This window comes from Metarhizium album (assembly GCF_000804445.1).
Source record: "Metarhizium album ARSEF 1941 chromosome Unknown scaffold_10, whole genome shotgun sequence".
NCBI lineage: Eukaryota > Fungi > Ascomycota > Sordariomycetes > Hypocreales > Clavicipitaceae > Metarhizium > Metarhizium album.
In genome coordinates, this window is record NW_024467584.1 from 547,609 (window position 1) to 567,579 (window position 19,971).

The 19,971-nt window shown below is 55.4% G+C and overlaps 7 protein-coding genes across 7 annotated transcripts; 3 read left to right on the forward strand and 4 right to left on the reverse strand.

Moving 5' to 3' along the window:
* Positions 1 to 1,079: 1,079 nt before the first annotated feature.
* On the forward strand, positions 1,080 to 2,630 carry MAM_04598 (arrestin (or S-antigen); the record flags this gene model as incomplete). Its single annotated transcript, XM_040823396.1, has 1 exon — positions 1,080 to 2,630. One exon carries the CDS (start codon positions 1,080 to 1,082, stop codon positions 2,628 to 2,630), a length of 1,551 nt encoding a protein of 516 aa, XP_040678649.1.
* A 376-nt stretch (positions 2,631 to 3,006) lies between these two features.
* MAM_04599 (subtilisin-like protease) lies at positions 3,007 to 5,594 on the reverse strand (the record flags this gene model as incomplete). The annotated part of the gene is made up of 2 exons (XM_040823397.1): positions 3,007 to 5,166; positions 5,286 to 5,594. 2 exons carry the CDS (start codon positions 5,592 to 5,594, stop codon positions 3,007 to 3,009), a joined length of 2,469 nt encoding a protein of 822 aa, XP_040678650.1.
* A 3,531-nt stretch (positions 5,595 to 9,125) lies between these two features.
* Positions 9,126 to 10,313, reverse strand: MAM_04600 (Phosphatidylinositol-specific phospholipase; the record flags this gene model as incomplete). Its single annotated transcript, XM_040823398.1, has 1 exon — positions 9,126 to 10,313. One exon carries the CDS (start codon positions 10,311 to 10,313, stop codon positions 9,126 to 9,128), a length of 1,188 nt encoding a protein of 395 aa, XP_040678651.1.
* A 1,229-nt stretch (positions 10,314 to 11,542) lies between these two features.
* Positions 11,543 to 13,135, forward strand: MAM_04601 (RNA polymerase Rpb1; the record flags this gene model as incomplete). The annotated part of the gene is made up of 4 exons (XM_040823399.1): positions 11,543 to 11,644; positions 11,704 to 11,790; positions 11,852 to 12,001; positions 12,056 to 13,135. 4 exons carry the CDS (start codon positions 11,543 to 11,545, stop codon positions 13,133 to 13,135), a joined length of 1,419 nt encoding a protein of 472 aa, XP_040678652.1.
* Positions 13,136 to 14,621: 1,486 nt separating this feature from the next.
* Positions 14,622 to 15,448, reverse strand: MAM_04602 (LSM domain-containing protein; the record flags this gene model as incomplete). The annotated part of the gene is made up of 5 exons (XM_040823400.1): positions 14,622 to 14,677; positions 14,730 to 14,823; positions 14,881 to 14,943; positions 15,276 to 15,303; positions 15,399 to 15,448. The coding sequence occupies 5 exons, from the start codon at positions 15,446 to 15,448 to the stop codon at positions 14,622 to 14,624; spliced, it is 291 nt and encodes a 96-aa protein (XP_040678653.1).
* Positions 15,449 to 16,064: 616 nt separating this feature from the next.
* MAM_04603 (amidohydrolase family protein) lies at positions 16,065 to 17,179 on the reverse strand (the record flags this gene model as incomplete). Its single annotated transcript, XM_040823401.1, has 2 exons — positions 16,065 to 16,857; positions 17,109 to 17,179. The coding sequence occupies 2 exons, from the start codon at positions 17,177 to 17,179 to the stop codon at positions 16,065 to 16,067; spliced, it is 864 nt and encodes a 287-aa protein (XP_040678654.1).
* A 1,108-nt stretch (positions 17,180 to 18,287) lies between these two features.
* On the forward strand, positions 18,288 to 19,502 carry MAM_04604 (2,6-dihydropseudooxynicotine hydrolase; the record flags this gene model as incomplete). The annotated part of the gene is made up of 1 exon (XM_040823402.1): positions 18,288 to 19,502. The coding sequence occupies one exon, from the start codon at positions 18,288 to 18,290 to the stop codon at positions 19,500 to 19,502; it is 1,215 nt and encodes a 404-aa protein (XP_040678655.1).
* Positions 19,503 to 19,971: the final 469 nt, after the last annotated feature.

Here is a 19,971-nt window from a genome sequence, read left to right on the forward strand (position 1 = left end):
CAGCACAGCGCAGCACAGCGCAGCACAGCGCAGCACAGCACAGCGACACCGCTTCACCCACTCATCCCCATCCTCAGCATCAACGCTGGCCTGGAAAACGGAGCAAACCAAAACCAAAACCAAAAATAAAAAATAACAAGATAAACCTGCCTCGTTGACGATACAACGACGAGGGGAACCAAAAAGACAGGCCACTGCAAGGCCCACGTTACATCGGCCTCACACTGCTCGCGTCGGGTGCCCGGTACCGCTGCAGAACCATCTGAAGCCAGCGCCACTTCGAGGCAATCCGTCAAATCAGCCAATCACCGGACCACACATCCCTCGCTCCCCCTGCCGTCGACCGCTGCCGTCCGTGTGTCCGCATACGTCAGGAAGGGGCAGAGGGTTCCATTGACCATTGACCATTGACGAGCCGCCTGCGCAATCGGCCCCAAATCAGCCTCCGCCCAGCACGTCGGCATTTGCCTGCCGAAAAAGCTCTGCTGCTCTGCTGCCGGTCACCCTTTGGCACCGACGAGACACCCGCCTGCGGTGCCATTGCCGGCGAAGAAGGGGAGAGAGGGAAGGGAAAAAAAAAAAAAAAAAAAAGACAAACACCACCAGGCTTTGCATGACGTTTTTGATTCCTTGTGTTCCCTCCCATTAGGCAGTCTCCTCGCCGGCGCCCTGGCTGCGTACGCAGGAGGGGGTCAACGGGTGGCACTTTGGCCCGACTTGGAGCTGGGCATCGCGACGGCTGGTTGCGTCGGATCTGTCTCTTCTCCCTTAAAAAGAGAGAGAGAGAGAAATAAAAAGCAACAAGGGAGGGGAAAGGAAACAAGGCAAGCCATTCAACGCATCACTCCATTTTCCCCCGACGACGTGTTGCCGGTCCAACTCGACATTCACTCGGACGGAGGACCAAGTCCGCCGTCACCGGGAAACTAAGCAGCCTCCTCCCCAACTCGACTGCTGTTATTTTGTTAGCAAACACCTACCTGCCTACCGCCTCGGACCAGGCTTGACACCTTCCAGTTATATTATTTTCTCCATCTCCATCTATTCCCAGTCCCCGAGATATACCCACGCCGCCCAGGATGCCCCACCTCGTTGCCAACTTCCTGCGCACTTCGTCCGGCAACATTTCGCACATCAAAAAGTCGGCCATCTCGCGGTCCCGAACCACATCGCGCAACAACTCGCGCAACAACTCCTTCAGCGCGAGCCCCTACGCCTCCGACTCCGAGGACCATGCGTGTGCGTCGCACTCGGTCAAGATGCCCGACCTGGCAGACGCCATGAAGAAGCACCGCCTGTCGCTGCACTTTGGCCGCTCCTCGAACGCGCCCTCGTCCTCCTCCTCCCCCTCCTCCTCCTCGCCGCACGCCCCCGTCGCCATGGACTGGAGCATCGAGAGCCCGCCCATTGTGTTTTACGGCTCGCCTGCCGAGAGCACCGGCGCCCTCGTCTCGGGCCTCCTGTACATCGACGTCAACGAGGACGCCGTCGAGGTGGACAGCTTCACCGCCAGCCTCAGCATCCACGCCACCCAGAAGAAGCCCTTCCAGAGCCACTGTCCCGACTGCCACACAAAGGTGACGGACCTCCGGAGTTGGCAGTTCCTGGCCCATCCCACCTCGCTCCGCAGGGGCAGGCACCAGTTCCCCTTTTCGACCCTGCTCGACGGCAGCCTGCCCGCGTCCATGGACTCGCCCCTCGTCTCCTTCTCGTACCAGTTCAAGGCCGAGGCCGTGGCCGTCCGCGCACCGTCACCCGCGCCGGCAGCCTCGGCCTCGGCGGCGTCGTCGACGTCCGCGTCCCGCCTGCCCGTCCGGTTCGAGCGCACCCTGCGCGTCAAGCGCTCGCTGCCGGAGCCGCTGTACCCTCACCACTCGGTGCGCGTCTTTCCCCCGACAAACATCAAGGCCTCGGCGCACTACACGGCCGTCATCCACCCCTCGGGCTCCAACTCGGTCACCCTCAAGCTCGACGGCCTCATGACGCACAACGAAAAGGTCAAGACGGTCGACCTGTGGAAGCTGAAGAAAGTCACCTGGAAGCTGGAGGAGACCATCAAGACCACCGCCAGCCCCTGCGACAGGCACGCCCCCGCCTCTTCCGCCGACGACCCCAGCGACCCCGGCAGGGCCGGCCTGGTCCGCACCGAAACCCGCCTCCTCGGCGAGAAGCAGCTCCACGATGGCTGGAAGTCGGACTACTCGGGCAACGACGGTACCGTCGACCTCGAGTTCGACTACACCGTCAACCAGCTGCGCGCGCACGGCAAGGAGCCCCGCTACGCCTGCGACCTCCGCGCCCACGACGGCACCGACGTCTCCCACGCCCTGCACATCGAGCTGATTGTTTCCAAGGAGTTTGCGCCCGAGGGCAAGACGCATCTCGCCACCCAGACGGGCACCGGCAGGATCCTGCGCATGCACTTTGCCGTCAACCTCACCGAGTACCCGGGGCTCGGCGTCTCGTGGGACAACGAGGCGCCCCCCGTCTACCAGGATGTGCCGCCCAGCCCGCCGGGCTACCCTGCGGAGCCGCCCATCGAGTACGATGACCTGGAGGAGCTGGACGCTCTGAGGGCGGTCTCTGCGCCGGGGTCGAGGAGACATAGCGAGTCTGGGCGGTCGACGTAGGCCCTTGCCATTCTTTGTGTCTGTGTGTGTGTGATGGTTATTAGCGTTTGTTGCTTTGGCGGAGCGTTGGTCAGCATTAGTCATATAATATACCCTTTGGGACAGCGTTGGTTGTGACTGTGAACCTCAGTCTAGATTAGATTTTTAAATCTTGATTCAAATTTCGAAGCAAAACGGCCCTCGACGGGCCACGGTGCCGTCGCGTCAGTCGGCATGGTGCCGGGCATCCGGGCCACGGGCTTTTCTTTTCTTTTCCTTGTTTCGGTCGTGAGGGGGTGAGCGCCGGCAGCGGCCGTGGAGTCGGTCGACTGCCGACAACTCATGAGGGTACGAGAGGACGGGGCATGGGCCGTGGCAGATGCGCACGTCCATCCACCTAGGCGTACCTGATGGCAAACGGCTGCGTGGCACTCTCGTCCCAGTGCTTGGGGTCGTTTTCGTCGCCGTACAGCCTCAGCATCCTGACCAGGATCCTGTATTCCCCGGCGGGCACGTAGGTTGCGTTGTCGAGCTGGCCGTCCCAGGGGCGCGACTGCCTCCCGCGGGGGACGTACTCGGCGGGAGACCCCTTCACCTGGCCGACTGGCCGGGCGGTGGTCCCGTTGGCCGAGACGGGCGCGACGTGCAGCTGCACGAGGCGGCTGCCGAGGAGGGGCTCGAAGACGATGGCCGGAAGGACGCCGGCGGCGGCGGCGGTGATGGTGTACCTGGCCGGGTCGCCCGGCCCGCGGCGGGGGATCCTGAAGCCGGCGTGGGCGGGCACGGGCCGCAGCCCCTGGTCGCCGCCGCGGGCTATGCTGGCCGCGCCGGGGCCGATGACGCGGTGCCCGCGGAGCGAGCCGGCGAGGCCCTGGTACGGCAGCGACAGGGACGTGCCGTCCGTGCCGTTGACGCGCACGTACCCGGACCACAGGGGGAGGCGGGACGCGTCCAGGTGGTCGGGGTGCGTGGCGAGGACGTCGATGGTGGCCTTTTCGCCCCTGCCGAGGGCGAGCCTGCTCTGGCTGAAGCGCAGGTCTGCCGAGGCGCTGCGGAGCTCGCCGGGGAAGCGGCCGACGGACCTGGCGTCTTGCTGAAGAGTGACGGCCGTCAGGGCGGCCACGTAGGAGATGTTGTAGGTGACCGTGCTGTCGCCGTGGTTGGTGAGGGTAAAGTTCCGCCTGCCGTCAAAGTACGCGGTCTCGTTGAAGGAGAGGCTCGCGGGCTCCAGGAGCGTCGTGGCAAAGGCCGCCGCGTGGGCTTGGACCAGGCCCGCGCCCTGCTGGGCAACCGGCGCGAGCCTGTCGTGGAAGCCGTCGCCGTCGTTGAACACCTGCGGCTTGGCGCTGGCCGACAGCAGATTCTGGAGCAGCACGGGGTCCTTGGTGCCGCGGACCTCGGCGAGGAGGGCGTAGATGGCGGCCGTCAGCGGGCAGGCCATGGACGTGCCGCTGAGCACGGCGTAATTGCCCTTTGCCCGGGGGTAGGTGGAGAGGATGTTGCTCCCGGGGGCGCCAAACTGCGGTTTGACGTCCATGGTCCACGTCGGGCCCCAGGTGGAAAAGTTGCTGACGGCGCCGCCGGACGTGGGATTGTCGACGTTGGCGACGGTGAACTTTGTGTCTGGCCGGGGGCCAAAGGCCAGCGTGACCTTGTTGCCTGCCTCGAGCTGTTCGACCCAGGCCTCGCCCGTCTTCTTGTCGACGAAACCGATCCCCTGGATGCTTCCGGGGACCGCCTTCTTGAGATTCAGATACGTGGGATGGGAGTCGACCGAGTTGTAGAACATGACGTGCCGGGCTCCCTTGGCGGCGGCGTTGAGGATCTTGTCACTGAAGGCACACGTGCCTCGGCGAATTAGGACCACGTACCTGCTCAAGTCAGGCGTGCCGGCAGGGAGAGGGGAACACAAGTCCGCGGCCACCGATGTGTTCGTGGTGTCGACCCAGACAGACATCGTGTGGAGCTTGTTGGGGTTCCCGGGAACATAGCGAAACTCTCGAGGCTTGTTGCCGCCCACGGTGACCTTGCCGTGGTGCACCAACGTAGGCGTGCGTACATTGTTGTACGAGGCAACCGAGGCCACGCCTGAGCCCGAGGAGCCCGTGCCTGCGTAGAAGATGCCCATCGAGCCTGCGTTGCCCGCAGACATGGTGACAATGACACCCTTGTCTACGATGCGGCTGGCCGCGACGGCCCACGCGTTTTGCTTCCAACCGCTCGCGCCTCCAATGGACAGCGTGACGATGTCGGCCTTGTCCTGGTAAGCTCGGTTGATTGCTGCAATGATCACGTCAGACGAGACGGAGCCGGAGCAGCCAAAGATACGATAGGCGCCCAGAGTTGCTCCCGGCGCACCGCCCGTGAAACCGAATCGCTTATCGGTCGCAGCAATGATGCCAGCAACGTGAGAGCCGTGCCCTTGGCAGTCCATGGGATCGTTGTCCGGGGCCTTTGTGTTCGTTCCGTCGTAGTTGTCGCCAACAAAGTCGAACCCTGTTGTGACCAAACATCTTTTTCCAAAACATCCGCCCAAGCTAGGGTGCTTGTAGTCAATCTGGAGTATATTTAGTTGGCAGGGTACAAAGAGCAACGCCCAAGATATCGTCCCAGGCAAGGGATAGAAAAGAGTGCGTTGAGGAACCAACCGCTCCTGATAACGACAGCAAAACTTACTCCAGTGTCAATGACGGCAATATGGACACCCTTGCCGGTGTATCCTTTGGCGTGCAGCCTGTCGATTTGCGTCATTACGTGAGGCGAAAAATTGCCCGTCGCCATTGAGCCGTCGCGAGCCTGAAGATAGTTCCCTCCGTCCGAGCTCCCCGTCCAGTGAATCTGGGCATCGGGGACGTGGTTCAAGGTAATGGGCCAGTGTCTTTTGATACCAGGCAGAGCAGCCAATTCCTCCACAGTGTTATTGGCATTGTTGAGGTCATGCAACTGGACTGATACGCCTCTGAAGAGCTCGAAATCCAGATCCATTCTGACGTCGCCTTTTTTGCGGACAGAGTCCATCACCTGAGCTGCATCCTAATTGTCCCATGTGTCAGACTTGACTTGTAAGTTTGTAATGACTGAGTCAAGGTGTTGGTCAACATGCCTGGTCGTCTTCAAACTCAAAGATAAATGCGCCGGGAACCACGTTGGCAGTGGTAACTGCGCAGAAGGCCGCTATCAGCAGTGACAAAGCGGCTCTTGGCCAAAACATTTTGCTCGATCCTCCCTCAGCAGCGGGAAGGGGTGATTAGCGCAGAGAAGTGTGGGATTTGAATGTAAAACGGGGACTCAGATAACTCTAGGAGGGATTTTGTGGTGCAGTGAGCCAACAAAACCTCAGTCTCCTCTGCACACTCACACGCACAAATTCACACGCACACAGGAGGACCAGAAGGATACTTATACCAACCAATCTATATTTGGTAACGGGCAAATTTCACCTTGGCTGTCATGGTGACAATGGTCCCTGCAGCTAGGCAAAAGCCTATGTCGCGCCACGACGCCGATATCCATGCAATTTCCATGCAGCTAGCAGTGTATTCAAAACTGGGTCGTCGCCTCAGGGACGAGAGTAAACTAAAGCGGCATCAGTGTAAAGTAACAGTCATGCCGAGACACAGATGCTGACCTATGGCTTCGCGAAGCAGACCATATCACCAAGAGCATCCCGAGCATCTTCCTTTTGAGAAGAGTACAGCCAACCATGAAAATCCCAGACAGACAGACACGACACACAGTAGTTTCGAAGTTGGCTCGGCGAGACGTGGGTCTTGACAGGCCTCGAAATAAGCTTGTTAATCATCTGCAGCAGCTGGCGGAAGTTTAAAGCAGCCTAGGTCAAGCCAACCCAAGCTTCACTCGAGCCGTGCCTGGATAGGCAGCAGTGGCGGCTACTATTTAAAAAAAAATGTAGATTAAGGATATTTTAGCGAAGACGCCTTGTGGCCATGGCCAATGCACAGGTATTTTGGAACTTGCGTAAATATACGTGAGCGGGAACCTTGTCATACTGTTCGAATAGTCTTTTGGATTGACCAAAGGCTCGGGGAGCGTAGAGACTGTAGGATGCCCGCCGGTCTTTGAATGGCTGGCTGTGGGTGTGATGTATAACATAGGGTATTGCCATGCTAAAACTTGGTCGTGGTCGTCCGTTGATATTTCAACTCTTTTGCGCCGTGGTGAATCAGCTCCAACTAGACATGTTGTTTTCGGCCATCTGGCCCATTGTGGCACCGTAGTTCCAATCCCCAAAAAATTCAGCGCCGGTCGCATGGTCGCGCGTAGGGTTGTCCAAACTGCCTATTCCATACTTAGCTGCCTAGGTAGTTTTGCTCAACCTGGCGAAATCGTGTGCTTCGATGGCCGCGCCGTACGCATGCGCCGAGTAAGAGAAAATTTTCCCTTCCAGAGATTGACAAGATAATTTTCGCCCGCAACAACGTGAAGACGCAACGTGAATGTGCAATTGTTTGTGAAGACGCACATGAGTGAGGTTGGCTCGCAGATGTTGGTCCAGACTCTGTATCGAGACAAGTCACTTCCTACCCTTCATCAGCACAAGCTCGAAAAACGCTGAATTAAAGAAGGTCGATATTCCTTTTGCTTGGTTTATGTTTCAACACTACTCAGAAGAGTTGAGAGACAGTTCCTGGCCATGCATGCCAGGAGCCACACATCCGGAGACGCTCATTCTGGAAGGCTGTGAATGACGGCGCAAGCCTGCGAAGTTGTGAACATGGTTGTCACGGAAAGCACCAACTTGAATCAATCCCGAGGGACGTATGCAGCATTCCGGACTGAAACTCCACAAAGTATACGAGTTAATTTAAAAGACTGGATTTATATCTCGAGAATAAACCGATAAAAAGCATGGCTTGCCGTCAAAGATTGTGCTCACTGCTCAGTGCTCACGATGGTGTCCTCGATCTCACGTGAGAGTAAGCATGCCCGCACACACGTGATCATGCAGATCCAAGGTTGAAGAGCTTCAAAGTGGGCACTCCACAACCACTTCTTTTTTCCCACTTTTTCTCCAGATTGCAAGGTCAGGACCACATCGTGCCCCCAGCACCCTGACTCGGCGTTGTGTCTTTCGTGATCCCGTCTGAATGGTTAGCGATATGAAATGGTAAGTTTGCCTCGTGTTTCCTCGTTTCGCGCACTTTCTAGCTCCTCTGATGAATGGATTCACTCGCCGTACCGAACTTGTAATGTGGATTTCTTCCTAAGGGCAATTGGTTTCGCCTGTTTCTGATTTCAGCGCACAACGGTCTCTCTCTCGTCGTTGGCTTACCCTGGTTTCGCCTGCAATGCTAACAACTGCCACTGAGGAACCAGCCGTAAAAGTTTAGACTACGAACTCGCTGTATCGACTTCTACCGGGACATGTACGAGACTTTTGATCGGCTCTTTTTCATGAAGTTCTGTGCCGACCTATCCAATGTTCTGGTCCTATGCTACATAGTACCTGTCATCAAATGCAAATTACGTTGAGCAGTGCCTGTTTCTGCTGGCATGATCATGTGGTTTCCTGACAAGTTCCGCCAATTCTCCATGCCGCTATGTGCATCTCCTTCTGCCATGTTCAACGCGCTTGACTCTTTGCTTGTGCCAGAATGGTCGTCAAACATGACGAACGATTCTGCAGCTCGAACCTCAGATGCCGATATGTTGAACACAACTTTTTTGTCCATGGCTCCTCCACATAAACTCTTTCGGTGACTCGTTACTGCCGCTCCGGCAGAAACAGGTTCCTCCAAGCATCGAGATATGACGCGAAACAAGGCACGTTATCGCCTCAGTGCCCCTTGGTCACACCAAGGTAAAAATCTCGATAGGAGGTGATCTATTTTTGCATGATTTGATCTAGACCCGAGGTTGCCGTTGCGAACACCATGGTGCTGGCGTGACCAACGCTTGACAGTGCGCGTCGGCACACCCTCGGCGGATGCGCTGCTTGTCGCATTTCCTGTCCCCGAATGCGGCGGGTCCAATAGCCAGCCGTTGCTGCAATTCACGGGGCGTAGCTGGGCATGACGACCAACAAGATAAGGACTGCACAAATAGCTCTATTGATATGAAGGGATGAAGGGTGCAATTGAGTTGAGAAAGCGTCGGCATCAAGCTCTATCCAGGTACTTACTGAGGGGCCGATCCTTGCAACTTTCATATTTCATGCAACTTCCGGGACAAATCACTCACACACAGTCTGGTGACATTTGACATTGGTCAAGTGCTGAAGCCGCAGGCTAATCGCTCATAAGTGCAACGCTGCGTCATTATCTTGCTCACCAGCGCCGCCAACCCGCGCGTCCCAAAAGTAAGGCTAAAAGCATACGGACATGTGCTCGCTCGTACGGGCAAACTAAATTGCAATACATTATGTAGAAGTCTTCAAAACAGTATGTCTATATATGCCCGGAAATTCAAGCCTCTCCGGTGAACCTATAACGTCAAAGGGGTATATCATCAATCAAACACACATAATCTCAAGGCCAAAAAAATCAACAAGTATCCTCAACAATGCGGCTTCGCTTCAACATGCTTATTCCACGCCAGCACGCTTTCGATCGGCTTTTTCCCCGGAAAATCAAACACCACGATACCAGTCCTCCTCGAACGCTCGTCGTTCACATTTGCGTCCAGCCATTTGCCAGTCCTCTGATTCATCCCGACCTGCACCTTGTCCAAGACGCCAGCAGCCGCCTGGATCGGCAACACTCCAATGGCAGCCGAATTATGCGTCACGTAAAGGCGCTCATCATCCAAGGGATCCTGGTTGGCTCTCTGCAACGCTAGTGCGACAGCAGTCCACTTGATGGCCAGTCGACGTTCGCCGTGGATAGCAAATTTGTCCTCGAGCACCATTTGCGGCCCGTCCCAGGTCAGCCCGTACGTCTTCCCCTTTGCGCATTTGAAATCCTGGAGAAGAAAGATTTTGCAACGCAATTGGCCGAGGTTGGGGATAGGTTTGCTGCTGCTCTTGTCGTCGGTGTACAAGGCGAAGTGTTTTTCGGCGCCTTGACTGGTGGCTTTGTCGTGGAGGCGTGCGTAGTTGAAGGCACGTTCGAAAGAATATGAGTTGCGGCCGACGGGACCTCCTTCTTCCTTGAGGCGCATGACAATCATTTCCGACGGATGTTTGTCGAGAAATTCGAACATCTGCAGCAGGACCTGCTTGAATGAGTAGCCCGTGTCTTCCTTCCCGTGGTAAATGTGCAGGCGGTTCTCCTTGACCCTGGCGCGAATGTCAAAGTAGCGCAGGCCGGCCTCCATCTGCACCGTCAGATTCCAGTTCTGGCACTGCAGCTCCCTGCTCCTGATGGAATATGTCATGGTGTCGTGGGTGCCGGGGATGCTCAGGGTGGTTATCTTGACGGCGTCGGAGACGCGCGCCATCCAGTCAGGCTGGTGAGACAGATTGGCATCGAAGCTATACTCGCTGGTGTAGCCATGGTAAGTGGAGGCACAGGTGGTGCAAGTCAATGCTAGAATTGGCAAAAGTCTGACGGAAATCATGGTCAACAACGCTGTAGATGTGAATGAGAAGCCCGAAAAGTGAAGGGAGTTGGGACCTACAGGAACGTTGGATAGGAGAACCGGGTGCCTGGTTGTGTGGCTGAGCGGATGTGCCCACAAATCAGGATTAGCGTACTCCGTAAGCATTGTTCCGAGGTCGAGAACACAGAAGTTGATGGGCAACATCACGACGCCGCGAGCGGAATACGAGTCTGGTGTGGCGGCGCCACCAAGGGCCTCGGCACGCCTTTTGCCGACCCTCCACCCACTTGTCAACTTCTCGTCACCGAACTAGTCGATGAGGTAGGGCTGAAAACTTCGGGTCGAATCTTTGACTCCAGTTCCCGTAATCACGGCTTCGACCCACATGCCGTTGATCATCAAGTTAAGGATCGCACAAGTTCCTTCTGCTCAGTCGATTATTGCCCGTATTTGGTTTGCACTCAAGCTATCCAACTGCGAATTTTTAGGGACACATCGCGTCAGGATTAATTGCTCAGGGCACGGTCAGTTTTTGCCGATAAGCACCACCTTTTCTACAACTAGCCACATTCTGTAACTTCTACCAACTACATCTGACAAATAGTAGGTAAATTTGTCCACAGAAAATCAACAATGCCGAGTCGCTTTCCGCCGTCGATACACTGATGGCTCCAATGTTCGTTGACGGAGTTTGGTTGATCCTCGGATTCCCGCCAGGGAGTGGCCTGCTCGAGGGACCGTTAGGAATGTGATTCTGGCCAACAAACCGATATCCCATCGTGCTCCTCCCCAAGGCTGATGGGGCAGCTCGTTCCTCTATTGATTTGCTTGCCCGTTGGTTTTTCACCCATCCCGCAATGACTGCCTGCTGGCAGGTGAAGCGCCTCGCGCTCTTCGGTCATTGCACCTTCCTATAACCCTTTGATCGTGTCAAGGTGCCACTTAGGTATTAAAATCAGGTTGTGGCCAATTAGAAGCTGTGCATTAGAAGGTCTCTAGGAAGGACTATAAGTTATAAAGAGTTAGTGGCTGACTTATTGCCAAACAGGTAACTACCTGCTACGTATGTCATGACTCATCTTGGACCTGGTACAGGAGCTCCAACCAATGGCCGTTGAAACTCGTGCCCAACCTGAGCTGGTGTGAGCTGGTGTGAGCTGGTGTGAGCTGGTGTGAGCAGGTGTGAGCTGGTTCGTGCACGCGAAACAACAGGTTTTGTCGGCCAAGTTGGAAAGGGAATATTTTCTACTATCTCAGCATCAACGAAAAAGACGCAGCAAAGCTTACCATGACGTTTCTGCCTAAATGCTTCTCCTTCGTTTACCTCAATAGTCAACGTCCTGTTAGCGAGCCTATCCTTCGTGAGGACTTGGGATTTGTCAAGGCGAATATTTATTTCTGGGGCGCTTCCTCTTAAGCAGCACTTTTTCATCATGTCATGTTCAACTGACCTCCCGGTCAAGCAGCAGCTTGTTGATAAGGTTCCCAAGCGCTTCAAAAGCATCAAATTCGGCTTACAGCAATTGTACTTCTTTGTTTGTACTAACTCTTGATTGTTGTTGGGAAAAGATCTAACCAAGACCTCACGAATCAGGCCGTGGTTGAAATATCCGATAGGCTGCTTTACGATATTGAGAATAGTCGCTCTCCATACGCTCATGGTCCGCTCGATACCCGGCTGGTAAGAATATTGCAAAATTCCCGTGGCAACCAGAATGCTGCTAACGCGAGAAATGCCATAGGGCACTTCAAACAAGTTGGGCAGATGCGCTACATGCCATGAAACTTTACAGCATTGCAATGGGCATTTTGGTTGCGTTAAACTTCCGCTACCAGCATTTAACGTCGGATACTTGCGTTTCACTGTGACTATGCTGCAGAACATATGCAAAGTACGCCCTTCGCACTGAACATTTCACCAGACACTTCTAACCGATGCCTTCCAGACCTGCAGCCGCGTGCTACTTTCGGATCATGAAGGGCAAACTTTCCTCAAAGAACTGCGACGCCCCCATCTCGATAATCTCGGCCGAAGCAAGATTTGCAAGACGATAAACGAGCAGTGCCGCAAGGCCAAGATCTGTCCTCATTGTGCTTCTTTCAACGGACAAATTAGAAAGACTGGCGTGCTCAAACTTACGCACGATAAGTTTTCTTCCTACAAGAAGTCCACTTCTGCTAAAAAGGTCCCACCGGCAGCCAAGATTGAGTTTGACGAGTCATTTTTCACAGCTCGGAACGACAACCCAGACCTTGATAAACACTTAAATAAAGCTATGGAGGATCTCAACCCACTAAGAGTGCTTGGTCTGTTCCAACGTATAAGGCCTGTCGATTGTGAGCTGCTCGGGATAAAGCCCCAGATGTTTATCTGGCAGTATCTCCCAGCTCCTCCCGTTTGCATAAGGCCATCCATCAGCCAAGATAATGCTAGCAACGAGGACGACCTAACGACCAAGTTGGCCGATATCGTATGGGTCAGTGCAATGATTCGGTCATCATTGCAAAAGGGTTCGCCAATCCAGACTATTATGGAGCAGTGGGAATATTTGCAAACCCAAGTCGCTATATATGTTAATAGTGAGATACCCGGCCTCCAACAGCCCGGGTTTGGAAAATCCGTGCGGGGAATATGCCAACGATTAAAGGGTAAGCAAGGACGGTTCCGCGGGAACCTGTCTGGCAAACGTGTTGACTTTTCCGGCCGAACTGTCATCTCGCCAGATCCAAATCTTAGTATTGAGGAAGTTGCGGTGCCAGAACTAGTTGCCAAAAACCTGACATACCCAGAAAGAGCACAGCGGCAGAATATTGAGAAACTGAGGAGGTGCATTAGAAATGGTCCCGACGTCTGGCCTGGAGCCCAGTATGTTCTGAAAATGCGAGATGGAGGCTACAAGATATCCCTCAAATTTGCTGATACCGAGCTAGTCGCCGACAATTTATGCATGGGGGATGTCGTGGAGCGCCATATTGAAGACGCCGACATCATTCTATTCAACCGTCAGCCATCACTTCACAAATGAAGCATCATGAGTCATTTCGTCAAGGTTCGGCCCTGGCGGACGTTCCGGCTTAACGAGTGTCTCTGCAGCCCATACAACGCCGATTTTGACGGCGACGAGATGAATTTACATGTCCCGCAAACTGAAGAAGCGCGCACAGAGGCTATGTGTCTTATGGGCGTGAAGCATAACCTTATTGCTCCAAAAAGCGGCGAGCCTCATTATTGCCGCTACTCAGGATTTCATTACCGCCGCGTACCTACTGAGTTCAAAGGACCGATTCTTTGACCGCAAGGCTTTTACGACCACCTGTACGCATATGCTGGATGTACAGACTCGACTGGATCTTCCACCACCAGCAATCATCGTGCCTAAGTTATTGTGGACAGGAAAACAGATATTCAGCGTCCTAATGCGGCCCAGCAAGCAGTCGCCAGTAATGGTCAATCTTGATGCCAAATGCAAAAGCTTTGTAGCCAGGCCAGGTCAGTGTCCCGACATGGATCTCAATGACGGCTGGCTCGTGGTGCGGAATTCCGAAGTGATGTGTGGTCGGATGGATAAGTCGACTGTAGGATCTGGAAAAAAGGACAGCATATTCTACGTTATCCTCCAAGACTACGGCCCGGACGAGGCTGTCTGTGCCATGAATCGGCTGGCAAAGTTGTGTGCGCGTTATCTAACAAATCGAGGCTTTTCTATTGGCGTCAGTGACGTTTATCCAACTACAGCCCTAAGAAAAGAAATAGACCACCTCGTCTCGGCTGCGTACGAGAAATGCGATAATATCATCGAGACATTTCAAGCAGTGTATTTCTTCTGTCGATATTACTTGACTACGCCGTCTTTTAAACACCAGCCGCGACCATGTTGGTGGATGTAAAATGTGAAGGTATAGATGAGCGTGCCGCCTAGCCCGAGTGGAGTTGCTGGTACTGCCTCGATGGTCCGAACGGTAATACTCGTCGCGACGAGCTGAAGGCGGGTTGGGTTCCCTTTAGCATTCACAGCTACCGAGTACATGACAAGCGCAAGGCCATGGTTGGTGAAACAAAACACACAGCACGCCTGCTACAAGTTTGCGCCGGTTCCCAACGTCTCCATCGTCCACGAGAAGTTGGGCACTTCGATGTCTGGACGCCTGCAGCCCAACTTAGTGTCTCTTGAGCCATTGCAAACCGTACCAGAAGCATCTGCCCCGAGATCCCCCGTCAGTCGCAAAATCCAACATGCAGTCTTCACAGCCAAGGTCTCACACAGCCCACACCGAGTCTAGCAAAGTCTCGCCAGGGGCCCAAAATGCTGGTAAATTGCGCCTCGAATAACGACCAAGGAGTTCCTGCTCAAGAATAACAATCAGCGCCATGCACTCCCACCACCAGCCAACTCTGATTCCGCACTTCTAGTGTCCATCTCGTGCGCTTTTTGATCTGTGACACGTGTCTCGTTTTGCTCCTTCCCAACTTGCGCGCCAAGCGTTTTCATATGCCATCGCAAATTCGGGCCTTTAGTGTGACAAGCTCTGAATCAGTGATACGTTGTCTCCCTTGAGCAGGATTTGACCTAGCGTATATTAGCTGGCCGAGCAGTATCTGCAGGCGTCGCAGCTCCATACCTAGTGGTCTTCTCGTCTCCTTGTCGTTGTTTTTCGTGACTTGAGCAACCTCCACGGCGTCGTCAATGACAAGGTTCATGAATTCGTCGAATCCCTACAAAGGTCAGTTTGCGCGACGAAGAGTGGAGGGTAACCAGATGGGCAGACGCACTCGAATCTTGCCCTCGATACGGATCGAAAGCTGCTCGTACAGCCAAACGCTGACCACAGCATTCTGTCAGCAGTTAGCATTCCATCCTTGCACGCGCTGGCTGGCTAATACGCCGTAATGTCCTGCTGCAGGAGAGATGGCAAAGGGCCCGGGCTATCCTAGGTCGGGAACCGAGGCATGGTGCTTGAAGGCTCGCAGCTCCCGAACATGGTCAGCGGCAGGACAGGGGCAACATGACCGCAACGCGTCTGACCGCTGTCTCTGTTGACACTCGTCTCGGAACTCGACGTCGCGCTTGTTCCCAGACAGCCATTACGCCGTGGTCCATTCGCCCAACACCCTCGAGTCGCAAGGCTTGATTCAACGTGGAAAAAGTAGACTAGATCGCAACTCACGGATTGAAGAAGCTTGAAGATCATATTACTGCGCAAAGTCAGCATTCTCAACTTTGCAAAGCATCGCCATGCGGAGGCGGGGCAGTTGCGCTTGTTGACCAGCGCCGACAAGACTGGACGTACATGGGAGGAAGTAGAACTCGGCGACCGCCGCCACCACCACGACCAGTCATGTTGGCTTGTCGTGTATGAGAAGAATGGTTCGGTGTCGTTGGAGGCTCGCAACGAGCAGGTTGTTGATGGCGTGACGGACCTGAGCAGCGGGTGGTGTTGCTGTGGTTCTAATTTTCGAGGTGGGGAAATGGTTTTTCCGGAGACGCCTCCAACACCCACACAACTCGACGCTTCCCTCCGCACGAGGCGGCGCGACGGACATTTGACTACCTTAACACCATGAGCAAGACGCTCTGATTGGCAATTTCTCTTGTTGATTTAAAACATCTACAATGCCATCGCTTCCAGAGACCACACTTGTCAAGAGACCACACTTGTCACCCCCCCTGTCGAGCTCAAGTGGCCTTGTACACACGCTTCCCCTCAAGCCACGTCTCCGTCGCAACGCCCTTCACCACGTTCTGGCATCAAATTCATATCACACACCGCAGAATCCGCCTTCAGCCTTGCCATCAGGCTCCCTGTCCACCTTTCCGAAGAGCTCGAGTACGCGGACCCGTTCGTGGCACCAGCAACTGCCTGACACTCTGAGTGCAAATTGGGGATTTGTGACAGTCGTGAGATCGGGCTCTCGATAAGCGCCTCGTAGTAGCAACAAGTAGATTAGGCAGCGGCTCACGGGGAGTGGTAGGTGCATGGGATGCCCGTGCCAAGGGCGCTTCGCCGTCGGCAGCGTGGGAGGGCAACTTGAAATCCCGTGGCGTGGACTCGGGCGACGACGTGATGGCGGAGGTGTCCTGGCCACAATGAGTCTGCGTTCTCGCCATTGTAGTGCGGCTCTGTCTGGGACGCGGCGCACGTGTCCATGATGCCATCCGTGATGGTGATGACCTTGACGCCGCCGACTCGACAGTCTGTCGTGGTTTCTGCGCTGTGTTGCCTCGCCAACTCTGCGGCAGCGTCGACCTGCGCAGGGAGCTTGTCCGGTGAATCAGTCGGTTTCGTGAGCCAGTATGCGGCTATTCGCATGCCTTGCAGTCCGTTTGTATCGTTCCTCAACGCCACCAGTGGTTCCCAGATGGTGTCGTCCATGGCCAAGTCGATACCCGTATATCCCATGGCATTGAAGGCCTTCAGGGGAGACTGAATGGCGTCCTCCTTCTCTTTCATGCTCGCTGCCCGCGCTACAGAGGGCCAGACTATCCGAAAGACGGCACCTCTGAGCACGCCATTCAGTTTGCCGTCCTTGTCGCGCTGGACAGTGCCCCCGGCCGGATCGGGTGTGCCTCGTGGGTATCCATGACTTGACGAATTTCCGCCAGACCGATTACAGTCATGGACCGACGTGTTGGATTGTGTCGTTCGCACCCGAGGCAACGTTGGGTTGTCTGAATTGTCTGCTGGTGACGAGTAAATCCTGCCATTGATGGAGACCGGGAGGCCTTGGAGGCGCTCACGTCTCTCATTCCTATCATATGGGTCAAAGAAGGCATTGCCGAAAACGCAGCTGGCCAGAATTGCAATCAAGAGCCCCTCATCAGTATGGGCTAAGAAAGGACCAGCGAAGAAATTGGAAGAGGAGAGAGCCAGCGTCTATTCCTTGGCGGCGGCCGCAGAAGTCTTGTCAATCAACGATGGCCCTCAGGGACTATGACGCTCTATCTATCCGCCATTGGCAGCTTTCCGTGGCAGCCATCAGCCTCTCCAATCGCGACTCACCTGGAGCCATATGACTGCGGCGCAGGGTCCACGGGAACCAGCTCGTCATCAACTTTGACCAGCGTATCCATGGCATAATCATAATACACTACTGTACGTTGTGTCCGCTGTGGCGAGGCATCAGGGTCTCCAGCCAACTATTTCTTCTTCAACGCGCAGATACATCGTTTCGGGCAGAAATTAGTTCTAGAACCGGCTATCTCGAACAATGCTTCGCGTGGGCATGACCTCGGTGGCTAGCCAGCTGAGCGTCACCACCATTGCCTCAAGGCCGGTCTTCGGAGGAAGATGTAATGAGGGCCTGGGGATTGGAGTTGTCTATAATCCCGAGTACCAGACAGAATCATGGTGTCCTGGGCACATCAAAGAAACGTCGAGGCGATGCCTGGGGAGGAAGCCTGAGCCGCCTGGTAAAAGATGTCCGTGATTACTATATCCAAGCACCGGGAATGGAATCAACGTGGCGCTGAAGGTGCTGCTCCCACCACAAGACTTTTCTCAAGGCAACAGCAAGCCCGACGGCGGTCGATTGATTATGTAGGTACGGAGACTAAACGACGTTGCCGAGACGGCTCCGGTGTGCAATGACGAAAGAGGTGGCGTTCTGACCACCAAGCGACGGCGCCCCGGAACACTGCGTTATTGGAGGGACGTGGCGATGAACGAGAACGACAGACGGTAGTTAATCTCTCCTGTCCGGAGATTGCTGGGAATAGCTGTTACCGATCGGGCATCAGCACAATAGTCATCGAGATGGCGTCGACAGGACGATAACGACCGGGACCATTTTACTAGGCAGCATGAAAGCAGAATCTCATTGTTATGGATTCAATCAAGTATATAAGCCGCAATGATTGCGTGCAGATGGTGGTGGCCATCATCAGCGATTCTCACGAGACGTCTCAAGAGTGTCTCGCAATTCATATCAACGCCCGATTCTCTTCCTAGTGTTTTTACTGCATATCTGCTGGGCTACAGCAACATGAAGCCATCTCATGCTTCACTTCTCCTCACCTGCGTAAGCATTCCACGATACTGAAGCACATGTTCTCCAGCCCACGGCATTTGCATGGCTTGGCTGACCTCGAGACATACCTCGAGACATAGGCTACGGCGCTGCGGGCCGCGACGAGATCCCATTCAAATGCGAAAAGGGCAAACCTGACGTCAAACAGCACGATGCAGCTCAGCGCCGACCCCGACTTCCACTACGAGATCCTGCGCGTCATGTCCTTGGCACCGTACCAAGGCGCCGACCTGGGAGAAGTCCTCGTCGCCGCGCAAAAGATTCAACCCAAAGACGTGGAAAGCTTCTACGGCGCATTCAACGGCCTCGCCACGCGCGTCGACAAGACGGCCCGGGCCATGGACGCCAGAAAGAAGCCAATCTCGGCGCGCCAGCACTTCTTCAAGGCAGCAACGTACTACCGCTCCGCCGACTTCTTCCTACACGGCAACGGGAGCGACCCGCGCATCGACAGCCTCTGGGAGAAGCACCTGGCGGCATTCAACTCCGCGATTGCCCTGCTCCCCACGCCGGGGCGGCGCATCTCGCTCGGCGCCAGCAACGACAGCTTCACCATCCCGGCCATCTTCTACGGCTGCGGCATGCCGGGCCCCCGTCCAACCTTGATCCTGGGCAACGGGTACGACGGCGCTCAGGAGGAAATGTACCACGTCATCGGGCAGGCGGCCCTCGAGCGAGGAATCAACGTCATGACCTACGAAGGACCGGGCCAGCCGAGCGTCCGCCGCGAGCAGAACCTCGGCTTCATCCCCGACTGGGAAAAAGTCGTCACGCCCGTCATCGACCACCTGCTCACGCGGCCCGAGGTCGACCCCCGCGCCATCGGCCTGCTGGGCTACTCAATGGGCGGATATCTCGCGCCCCGGGCGGCCGCGTTTGACCACCGGCTCGCTGCCGTGCTGGCCGTCGACGGCGTGTACGACTACGGCGCGGCCAATCTGGACAAGTTTCCCGAAAGAATGAGGGCGATATTCAAGGCTGGCGACGCGACGCTCTTCAATCGCCTTGTTGAGCAGCGGCTGGCCGATCCGGCTGCCACGACGGCCGCCGTCTGGGGAGTCCAGCAGGGCCTGTGGTCGTTTAACGTCGAGACACCGTTTGAGTGGATGACGAAGCTCGAGGACTACACCTTGGCGAGCGTGCTTCCCAAGATACGGACGCCCGTGTTTGTGGCACAGGCGGAGCGGGATGATGTGATTCCCGGACAGAGCCGGCTCCTCGCCGAGAAGCTGGGCGAGCTGGCTACACACCATGTTTTCGAGAGCGTCGATGGAGCCGCGTACCATTGTTCCGTCGGGGCAAGTGTATTGCAAAACCATGTGTTGCTGGATTGGTTTGAGGACGTGTTGCAGAGGCGTAGCAGGTAGGCAGCGGGGAGAGAGGGGGGCGAGGAGCGTTGTTTCATGCACGACTCGGGCGTCGGCTGATGACGGGCTCGCCACAAGTTGCTATGCATGAAGCTCACATTCCGGCTACCGTTAGCTGAGTATACAGCATGTACGTGTTAGGGGTCAAGAGAGCTGTTGGTCGGTATGTTGGGGTATGGGAAGATGCGGTCCCAGGTCTGACGGTTACTTGGGGGCTTGATGGCATGTAATTGTTGAAGAATCTTGTGTGCCTGCAATGTAAAGGAATCCCCTTGGACCTCAAATAGGTACGGCAGTGTAACATTTAGATAACCACCGGGAAGTCTCTCTGGTATCAACACCGCGCGACTATTGATCTGTACGAGTACAAGACGTTCCCTTTCCATGTCCAGGGTAGCCACGCGCCAACTCGGAGCGGCATTGCGACACACAATTGGTGGGGCTGCTGAACGTACAAATCAGACTCCGA